Source organism: Electrophorus electricus, chromosome 6 (genome assembly GCF_041902795.1).
Source record: "Electrophorus electricus isolate QZ-2024a chromosome 6, ASM4190279v1, whole genome shotgun sequence".
In the NCBI taxonomy this organism is placed as follows: domain Eukaryota; kingdom Metazoa; phylum Chordata; class Actinopteri; order Gymnotiformes; family Gymnotidae; genus Electrophorus; species Electrophorus electricus.
This window is the reverse complement of record NC_137502.1, coordinates 14,696,124-14,707,052: the sequence shown is the minus strand read 5'-3', so window position 1 is coordinate 14,707,052 and position 10,929 is coordinate 14,696,124. Positions and strand designations below refer to the sequence as shown.

Sequence of the window (10,929 nt, the reverse complement as noted above, 5' to 3'; positions counted from 1 at the left end):
TCTAAAAATGTGTTACTTTCACTAGCAATTCACCATTTATGGATAGGGGCATGCCTACGGCTACATAAAAAGACCAGAAAATAATTGATACATTCTAACTGGGGAACAAGGAGACACACACACCAGATCAGGAATAGTTCTATGGCCTTTGAGCACAGTTCCAAAGCCGTCGGTTTAGAAGAGTGTAGCTCTCCAATGCAAACACATATGAATTCTTGATGTGTTCTCAAACAAGTAGTGGCAGGTTCCATTCCATGGCAGGCGCGCATGTGTGCGCCTGCGTACATGTACACACAGACACACAGTCTCTTCTGGCTTTTCTCCTTCAGTCGTTTTAATCATCATCATCATCATCTGCACAAGCATAGAAGTAACAAAATTATGGCAAGTTTACAGAGCAGTAGAAGCATGAGCTTCAAATGGAACAAATCCACACACATACATGACAAGTGAAATCCACAGAAGAAGACCACAAGAAAAAGCAACATAGGTAGTGGGCTGAGGGGGATGGTACCTATATACAGCGTGTTGGTCCCTGAAGAGAGAGATGGACACCATGTGCCCAGCGGCCTTTCACATTTGTCTATTCAAATAGGCTCAAAACTATATATATATATATATTTATATATTTTAAACAAAAGAAACAGTACAACAGTTCCCTGATAGCATACAGAATTCAATAATTAGAGAAAATAAAGTAAGTTTTCCTGTAGACATGAAACGCGCCCATGCACACACACACACACACAAGTGCTCAACAGACCAGCGCTGCAGTGCCCTACCCACTAGTTACTCTGTAGGAAGGCTTTTCATTTACACGGCCACAAAACATGCAAGACCCCCAGACAACTGACTCCACAAAGAACATCTGAAGACATGAGTATGCGCTCACAAAGCTCACCTAACAAAACATGTAAACAGAGCAGTCTGTAAACAGCACGAGTCCCATGGAGTAAAGCAGAAAACAGAAAGCACAGAGACACCCGTTTCTCTTTAATTCTAGAATTTTCTGCAAAGGAAAGCAGCCAGCGAGATGAAGAGTATATGACAATACATATCAGTTACAATAAATGTGAAGTATGTGTAAGCACAGCCTAAAAATACATTTACAAAAAAAAAAAAAAAAAAAATCCCTAAGACCTCAGCAGAGAGCTCTCTAGGCAGAATTCTGTAAGATTCTTAATGGTCACCATCACATACCTGCACTATGCATTGTTTATAATCAATATATTTTTTTTAAAAAGCACACAAAAGTACAGCGTATACAGGTACAGTGTTCAGAACACAAAAGTACAGCGTATACAGGTACAGTGTTCAGAACACAAATTTAATCCTATTTCTAGGTTTAATGGGATTTTCAGTGGAAATCCCCACCATCTCTGCTTCGAAATTTAGCGCATATTCATATAACCCTGTAGAAGATTTTTGGGGAGTACAAGACAAACTTCACTTACAGCGTGAGCATGCCTTTGAGAAACCCTAAATGAAGTGCACACATCCGAGTACACTTTTACTGTCTGCGTAATTTTTCCTAACAAACTTGTCTAGCTCTGTGGTAGGGCTCAATAACAGCACCCCCTCAGCACTTAGAATGACACACTGACCATGACTGAGAATCATGGCCATGGTAAATCTTTTCCATACGATGTTTGATGATATTCCACGACGGCTGCCCGTTTCTCGGTTGCTATGATGCCCCTGGGGCGTGCCTAGCATGCTCCTCTGTTGCGTGCTCTCGTGCCCCTTGCAGTCCCGGACACGTTAGGTCACCGCAAGGTTTGAAGACCTCAATCATACATGTGTCTCAACCCTCAGTCCTTACCAGAATTAACACAGTAGTCTATGTCTAGGCACTTGGCTTCAGATCCACATCGATGAATATTTGCGCGTTTTCAGCTACACACAACAGACCATATCTAATATGTTGTTGGTTAAAGGGATTTTTTCTGATAGGGCTCAGTTATTGATTGGCAAGTGCAAGTCCGACCCAGCTGTAGTCTGCGTGACCCTCAGTGGAAGCGTCCTTTTTGCTCAGGCAGTGCTCGGAGTGAGCCGAAGCTCCACCCCTTCACCACAGTCGTCAGGGGCGGGTGAGCCATCGGCGCTGACCCTGATCTCGGAGTCTTCCTCCTTCAGCTCATCGGCCATTTCCACGCAGGCGTCGGCGGCGGGTGTGCGGATCATGGCAGCAGAGTGCTCGTCGCTGGGTTCATCTTCCATCTTGACTGCAACGCTTGTGTAGGCGAGCGGGCCGGCCTGCAGGCTGTAGGTCCCGGCGGCAGGGGTGGTGTTGTTGACACTGTGCACCTTCTTCAGGTGCTTCTCCAGTGTGGCGTAGACAGTGAAGGGTACGGAGCACAGGTGGCACTGGAAGGGGGCCCGGCTGCCACGGGCGCCGTGCGTCTTCATATGCCGCGTCAGCTTGCTGCTCTGGGCGCAGGCGTAGCTACACAGGCCGCAGCGGTATGGCCTCTCGCCCGTGTGGCTCCGGCGGTGCACCGTCAGGTTGCTGCTGTTGCGGAACCTCTTGCCGCAGAACTCGCACGCTTCCTCACGCTTCCTGCGGGGGGCGCCAGGTGCCTGCCGCCTATCCTCTTCCTGTGGCCAGTCATGGGTGGGCTCAGCACCCTCTGCGTCGCGCTCCGCCTCCCAGTCGGCGCGAGGTCGCTCGTCCCGCTCGGGCCGCTTGGGTGTGCAGCTCCCACTGGCAATGCCACTCTCGCCGCTGCCTCCCGTCTCGCCGCTCTCTAGGGAGCCCTCTGACGGGCTGCCGTAGGGGGAAGGCTGCTGCTGCTCACCCTGCCCCGCCTCGTCTGCCTCTCCCTGGGGCTGGTAGTAGCGAAGCAGACTGCGGCCTGCCGTCCCCGATTGTGAGGACAGCAGGATCAGGCTTGCACCAACTGAGTGCTTGCCGAGCTCCAGGTCGCTGCCCTGGTGGCCGGTGCTGGCAGTGCAACCGCTGTTTGGGTGCCCCTGTTGAGGCAGCCGAGTCTGGGCTTTGGCGTCCTCATCGGCAACGGAGGCCGCGAGGTCGGGTGCACCCTGCACTGCAGCCCGTCGGTGACTCCTCATGTGACGTGCCAGCTCCCCACTCTGGGCGAAGGTGAGCTCGCACAGGCCACAGTGGTAGGGCCTCTCGCAGGCATGTGTGCGTCGGTGGGCTGACAGGCTCCGGAGAGACTGGAAGCTCTGGCCACACGTCTCACAGGAGAACGCACCCAAGAGGGGTGGGGCTGAGTGCGGGAAGGGAGAGGCAGCTGGCGGAGAAGGCGAGGGCGAGGGTACAACCCCGCCATTCCCGCAACTCACCTCTGCCAGCCGCTGTAGGCAAAGTGAAAAGTTTAGGCCCTGCAGGTCCCGCCCACCTGGCAAAGGGGCGGAGCTCTGTGGCTGATGGGGGCGGGGCAAGCGTTTTGAGTGGAAGGCAGAGGCAAGTGTGGCACCCAGGTGGCGAGGATCCATCATGGCCGGTGGTTTGGATAGTTCAGGGGAAGTGTTGGCCTCCACTTGGTAGAGGCTCATGGAGTGGATGTGCTGGGCATGTTGCAGAAGAGCCCACGCGCTGGGCAGCACACACTCACATGTTTGGCAGGTGAAACTGGACGGCTCACCTGTAGCACACAAACGGGGGGGGGGGGGGGGGGGAGAGAGAGAGAGAGAGAGAGAGAGAGAGAGAGAGAGAGAGAGAGAGAGAGAGAGAGATGATTTCACTAGTATTAATTCAAGTAACAAGTCAACAAAAACAACCCCACACACTGAGCCAATGTCAGAGACAGCATTAGTGAAAACCACAAAGTAGAATGAAAACAGGGGCCACCCGAACAGGCATGGCTAGTCCCATGAGGAAATGTTATCCTTTAGTGCCTACGGTCATGTGCGGGAATGCGTGGCGATAAGTAGCGATCGCAGAGGCACGAAAATGAAAGGACATCAGAAGGAGGTGGTGGCCTGTAACTCACAGATCTTCATGTCGGCGGTGGGGCTAGAAAACAGGTTCAACGGCAAACGTGAAAGTAGGGCAACCTGCAGTCGGAGCTCCAAGAGAAGCTGACAGACCCGCGCGCCATGTCGGGGGGGGGCTCTGATCAGTGCGAAGCGAAGAGAAGAAGCCTTTAACAATCAGACACGGACATGAAACGTGAAAAATGGCAAAGCCCCAAACCGTGCGGTTAGAAGGCCGTCTCTTAAGGACTGGAGAAGGGCAGCAGAGACCTTGAAAAGGGAGGAAAAGACGGGCTTCACCAGAAAAACAGCTGTAACTTTTTTCTGGGGCAAGGCCACTAGGTGTCGGAGGGTGAGGTGAGTGTCAAGACCAAGACAGGCGAATAGGTGCCATCTTCCTAGCAGTTCTGGTGATATTTTTAAATACTGTGAGCTTTGTCTCTTTCTGAGAGACCACTTGCCAATTAAGTGGTAAATTGCTAATTAGTGTGTGTATGTGTGTGTGTGTGTGTGTGTGGGGGGGGGGGGGGGGGTGTTGTAGACTTTATGCAAATGAATACTGAGTCAGCCTCCTTGATAAATGTGGCCTCACTGCATAAATCAGAATGGGAAAGAGGATCCCAAAAATGAAAACGTATTTCAATTTTTTCTGCCAAAAGGCTCAGGGCTGAATGGTATAAGCCTCTTTCATGTCTCCTCAAGTCAAAATCCTTCTTGCAATTTATAGGGGGGGGGGGGGTTGAAGGGAGAGAAGATTAAAAAGTGTCTCTCCGTTTGCCCTCCATCTGAAGCTCTAGGCCTGGAGAGGAGCACATCTTAAAGGAGAAGACAAGCGTCTGTGCCTCAGGGAAAGGGTTAAAAGGAGGGGTAGGGAAAAAAAATGGTGGAAGCAAGTTCATCTTAAGAACAAAGAGAAGAAGCCCTACATGTCATGAAACGACCCAGTAAAATCATCACCCCTATGAGGACACCTTCTGCCCCTCCATACAAGCCCACCCCGCCTTCACATCTCTCCCTCGGGTGGAGGAGGCATAGATGGTGGTGGGGGGAGCGGGGGCTTTTGTCTTGGGGTCCTGGAGTGAAACACAATACCCATGTCTCTCTCTGTCTCTCTCTTGCTCGCTCTCCCTCACTCTTGGGGGGTGGGAGGGGGTAAGGATTCCCATTTGGCCCAGGGTAGCACTTGCATATTAAGCAGAAGCAATAACTGCTAATTAAAAATGCAGATTGGCTGGGAGCTCTAACGAGCAGCAGGCAGAATCTCCACTCCCTCGGGAACAGAGGAGAAAAGGAGGGAGGGAGAGAGAGAGAGAGAGTGGAAGAAAAAGATGGAAGAATAATGAGAGTGTGAGAATGAAGGATAATGGATAAAACTGGCGAAGATAAGGTAGCAGTGTATTGTCTGAATGATGCAGCAATCCATCACATGGTACCATTTACTTTAAACGTTCACACATGCACACACATACATGTGCACCCACACCCACCCAACAAAAATCACAAACACGCATACGACATGGGGCCATCTAACTGTTGTGGGGTAACTGAATTTTCACAGGATGAGTCAGAGTGAAAATGCACAGACGACAAACTACTGTCCCTCGCCCATCCGCTCATGCCGCTGAAGATTTAACCCACTCCTGCGCACCAACAATCAATGCGAGATAAACTCACTACACTGCAATGCCACGCTCCTGTAAACAAACAAACAAACAAACAACCCCCCTCCCAAAAAAAACAAAAAACAAAAAAAAACCCAAGCACTTAGGTAGCTGCATTACCCTCCCTGACCACTCAACTCTTGGTAACAATATTACAATTTCTTGAGTCCCTCTTGCTGCAAGGCCTCTCAGAAGCACATGAACGCACGAAAAAAAACAAAGAGGGCCTGAGGCGCAGAGCGACGTGGACAGGAGGAAGCAGGCCTGTCTGTCCCTTGAGCTCTCCACGAAGGAAGGAAGTGCAAACATGTGCGTGTCAGGCTGAGCGCATGCGTGCACTGCTGATAATGATCAGCCAGAACCACTCGCTCCCTTGATGAACACTTGTCACCTTTAATAAACTGTCATGTTTGCTTTAGCTCAGCAGCTAGAGGCGGTGGCGCACCTCGTCTCGGGACGGCTGCCGCGCGGCCGCTCTCTGGGGCCCTAAACGGTGGGCAGAAGATGCGAAGCCACAGTTCGGTGGACAGACAAAAGTAACAGAGCGGCAGTGGCACCTGTGCAGACTGGCATCCCCACTGGATTAGTGGAGCAAGGAGAGCCCCGAAGAAACAGTGCACACTGCATCCATTTGTATGCGTGGAGCGCTGCATAGCCTCGCCCTGTGGAATTCCTTTTCTGAGAACCTCGGTCGGTGATATGTCCGCCTGCTTTCAGTACCAGTTTAGTTCTGAACACACTGACTGACAGGAAATCATTAATGATTGAAATTGAAAAAGCTGTGGTATTTTCAGTGTTGTAATGTTATAATGTCAATGGCCCTATACAAAGACGCTAATGTTTGCATTGGGGTATAAACTGCAAACAGGACATCCAGTGAAATGTTTTCAGACAGGTTAAGCACAACATTCGAATAAGGATAGGACTACTTTTTGTTGAATTCCAGACATGGCCCTTTATGGTCTAGAAGGTCCAATGAAATGGGCTAAAATGTTTAAAGTTTGCATAAAGCACTACGATTGGACTGCGTGAGTCACACAGAACAGAGCTAAAGAATTTCCCCTACACTAAAGAACCACAACATGAAAAGTCACAACACACTAGCTTGTCTAGTTGTACACACTTAAATTGCTCTGTACAGTTAAAGTTAGTGAACAGATAACTTTCAGTATAGCTCTAGTTAAAATGTTTTTTTTAAAAAGAGAGCAGAGACAGCAGATAAACTATCAGTGCTGAAACTCTGCTGGTCTGTGGTAAAACAGTGCATGAGAGTTCAGGGAGTGCAAATGTCTGCATGTGTCTTTGTGGGTATGGTGCTCTGGGAGTTGTGTGTATGGCCTGACTGTACTGTGTTTACCTGGACATTTCACCTGTGAGACTGAGTCAAGGAGATGCTCAGGTGTGCCTCTCTCTCACCCCCCCTTGGGTGTGTATGGGTGTGTATGAGTGTGTGTGTGTGTGTGTGCGTACATGCGCACATGTGACAGAGTGTGTAACTGAACTGCCTATCCGTTCCACACAATTAGCGCCAGCGTCTCTAACTCACAAAGGCCTCAGCGTCGCAGCAACGGCGGCCTAATGAGACGGACTGGGGGCAAGTTCGTTAAATGGGAGGACAATAAAAGAATGACACTAATTAGTGCCCAGAACTCACCTGCTCGACTAGCCTCCGCCTTCCCACCTGGCTCTTCCTCCCACTGCCTGTCCGTCATCCTACTGAGCGCCATGTAGCCTGCCTCCACCTGTGTGCCCGGGCCCCGCTTGACCACGTGATTGGCTGGAGATGGAGGGGCGTGGCTCAGCAAGGCAGTCCTGGCGTTGCCGCATCCTCCCTGTTTGTGCTGGATGAAGGTCAGGATGTGGGCCAGGGGGAAAGCCTGGCCACACTGCCCACACGTCAGCAGGTCACTGCCACCATCCGCCGGGTCAGCTGTAAGGTCAGGAGAGGGGGCGGAGACGGGCGTCATACCACTCTCTGGGGCATCTGAGATGGAGGGCATGGGGAGGGATAGTGAGAACGAAAATCATGCAAACGTATTCCTGTTATGAGAAATGAAACTCAAAAATACCACCACCACCCCCCATCGGCCCTAGACTTGCACCCCCACTGACAACCTCCCCAATCCCCACTTCCCACATCAACCGCTGTCACCCCACTCCACCCCTCACGCAGCCCCCTGGGGCTCTGTGAATGACCAACCCAACCGGCTTTCAAAGCAGCACTAAACTGGCCTGTTTTTTCCCCTCTCAATCACCCTCTCTGCTGAAGCGTTACTTTCGCTTCTCTGTAGATGCCTGGGTCTCTCATACATTTGCCATACTTCACGGGCCGCTGTTTGGTCAGCACACACTGACCACTTCCTGTGTCTCTGCCACTCAGCCTGCTTCACACAGGAAACACACTTGGTGCAGCTACGGCACACTCCGGCGATACGCTCCATCGACCACTCCAGTGCACTGATACGTCACGCGCAAAAAAGACACACATTGCAGTCACCTCTCGCGCATTCTCTCAAGTCCTCGGTTTTCAGCTAGGCTGCTTTCACACCACGCACGACCACTGTGAATTCCGACTGGGGTACAGTTACAACTATGTTAGTGCAACTGTCAAACAAATATGGTTTTTGTCAGGGCTTATCAGGGTGTGCAATTAGAAATAACTCCAGAAGACAGACTGAATATTCTGCCGTTGAATTTATTACTATTCTTATTTTTTTGCTAAACTGTGTGCAAACACTAAAAGTGTGACTGAACTCTGTCCAACCTTGGAACCAGCTCTGAACACAATCAAATAATTTCATCTGCTGACAAAACAACCCAGATCACATTCACGACAAAATCTCTGATCTCTCTACTCGATTGAGGCCATTTCTTCCTCAGAGTGTCAGATGAGTAACTTGCCCTTTAGGCTGGGTGCAGTTGTGGTCACAGCGCAGTCCTACCTATAGCAGCCCGGACTGGATCCACCTGCCCGGGCCAGGTTAGCCACGCTGCTGCAGGTACAGACAGTCCCGGAGAGGGAAGGATTTCACCGGTGTTTATTCAAAAATGTCACCTTTCCTGTTTCTAGTGCCCCGGCTGTTTGCGCAGACACGCACAAGGCGCGGTTGCACCCTCTCACCATGCGAAATTTAGGTCTTGTGGTCAGGTGAGGCACGCACGGCTGACCTCCGTTGGGGGAAGAGGGGAAAAAAGACATCTTGTTCCTGGTAATGATACATATTTTGGTAGGCAATGATAACGCTTTGATAAATACTGAGATGTACTCTGTCGTCTCTCGACCCCACTGTGTTTGTCAACAGAACCAGGTGGTCCAAATTAAATAAATAAAACCGTTTTTTTTTTTTTAGAAGCATCGACTCCCCGTCTTTACTCATGTAAACACAACTGCACGGCCTTCTACCCGGCATTCCATCATAAAACGAGTATCGAAAAATGACATGGAGCAAATAATTATACTAATAATGAATGAGGATTAAAGTACCAGTTACTATAACGACAAAGTCGAAAAAGAAAAAGTCCGATCGGCCGTCGGGAGGATGCAATAAGGAAGTATGCTACCACGTTGTTGTCTCCCACTGGAAGAAACTGTCCAAGTTACGCTCGAATTATACATCACGTATAAATGATAGCCTGTGCTAGCTATAACGAATACAGTAGATAAATAAATAAGGCAGTAGTAGTCATACCAAAGGTTAGTTTATAACGCAGTTATGATTTCGACTTTAATTTTCTGTCAAACTTGGTCAACTGTCAAATTTCTGGCACATTATTGCAACTCTTGGACAAAAATGAACAGACCTCAAATTTGTACTTTTTGACTGGGCTACTGTCAGGGCAGCATTCCCCAGTCACTGTTAACTCTGGAAGCAAGCTATCGGTTACGTTTCGTCGTGTATACCCAAAAAAGTTTACCTTGAATTACGCTCAGGTGTTGCGGTCGGCTTCCGAGTTTGCGCCTGGACATTCTAAGCTTTTCTGCAGAAGTCCTGGTTTTAGTCAGTGATATGTCCTTAAACAACTGAAGACGACCGATTCAAAGCGTGTCATAAAACAAAGCTCCGCAACTTCGTTATCTCCGACGGCTGTGGTCACGGTCGTAACCTTCTAACCGTCAGTGTTCAAGTTCAGACAACTAGTTCAGTAACGCCGCTAGAAAGGGGCGTGGGCAACATTATTCAAGGCCCCGCCCGTCCGCCAGAGCTGCTCCGACCTCGACCCGCCCCCTAACCCTCACACAAAGTCCCACAGCACGGTAAGACCGAGGTATAGAACTGGAGTCTATTGATCAGACCTGTATCAATCAGTCATAAACCAAACCAAATACATGGGATGCTCGTATGCCTTTATTACACGATACATTAATCATTGATTCGATGATGCACAGCTGCACTGCCTTGACACCAATAAAAGGTACTGGCTGAAGGATGTGGGTAAGGAGGAAGTGGGTTTATTGAGGTCGCCTAAGACAGGTGTTTTTGCTGTCCTCTTGATTTCGAAACCAAAACGAATTACTTTATTAGACATTTTTGGAAATAATTTTCCCTTATATATCAAGTTGGATAACACAGTGGGAATACAACAAAATACAACGGAAACTCCTAGAATCAAAAAGGTTTACAATTTAAGACCTTATTTCTTAGACTGAATTGCGCCATCTGGCGATGCAACAACAAACATGTCGGCAAGCTTTGGAGTCGAACGCTTATTTTAAAAATGTATTTCAGTAATTACATAGACTCACCACTCTATTATAAATATCTAAACTGGCTATACATTTATTGGTCACTTTATTAGGGAACTTCTCTTTTATAGGTGCATATGATAGGTGACACAGCAGTGGGTGTTGTGCTTGTACGGGTTTATCAGGGTGTTCAACAGTGTCACTGCTGGGTTGAGTTGTCTGCCACCCAAATATATCCAGCCCGCACTGGTGTTATGGTCAGGCGCTGACCACTGAAAATGATGAATATCAGGTAACAAATTCTGCATAGCCACAGATGGGCTGTAAGTTCTAACTGTATAAATATGTTCAGGTTATATCTAAAATAAAGGCTTCTATTAAAGAGGGAGGGGAGTACAACAGGCCTGGTGGGAAAGTGATTTGTGATGTAATAATCTGAATATAACTTATGTACAAAAACAATATGTACAAAAAAAGTCTCAATGCAGTTTTTTTCCCCCATACTCTGTAAGCATTTTATTTGCTTTTCCCAATATCTGTATATTGAGGTCTACTCTGGGTAAAACAAGGCCAAAACATTACTGATGGCAATTAGACATATTTACAGTTTGAACATTAAAAGACAAATCATCCTCCTCCTTG

At 48.7% G+C, this 10,929-nt stretch overlaps 1 protein-coding gene across 2 annotated transcripts; it reads right to left on the bottom strand.

The window, feature by feature from the left end:
* Positions 1–309: 309 nt before the first annotated feature.
* Positions 310–9,723, bottom strand: znf296 (zinc finger protein 296). Of its 2 annotated transcripts, none has more exons than XM_027012738.3 (3): positions 9,519–9,723; positions 7,258–7,587; positions 310–3,611 (listed from the first exon to the last, which is right to left on the bottom strand). In XM_027012738.3, the coding sequence occupies exons 1-3, from the start codon at positions 9,568–9,570 to the stop codon at positions 2,032–2,034; spliced, it is 1,962 nt and encodes a 653-aa protein (XP_026868539.2). In that variant the 5' UTR covers positions 9,571–9,723; the 3' UTR covers positions 310–2,031. The 2 variants fall into 2 exon arrangements, with proteins under 2 accessions (XP_026868539.2, XP_081572372.1); XM_081716246.1 differs by having other exon boundaries at positions 7,258–7,533.
* Positions 9,724–10,929: the final 1,206 nt, after the last annotated feature.

Bases quoted from the DNA above. Each gene is read 5' to 3' on its own strand.
- znf296 (XM_027012738.3), bottom strand. From the start codon at position 9,570: ATGTCCAGGCGCAAACTCGGAAGCCGACCGCAACACCTGAGCGTAATT. The intron at 7,588-9,518 runs GTAAACTTTTTT...CCTCCATCTCAG, and splicing joins ACACCTGAGCGTAATTCAAG to ATGCCCCAGAGAGTGGTATG. The intron at 3,612-7,257 runs GTGAGTTCTGGG...TGTGTGCTACAG, and splicing joins GGCGGAGGCTAGTCGAGCAG to GTGAGCCGTCCAGTTTCACC.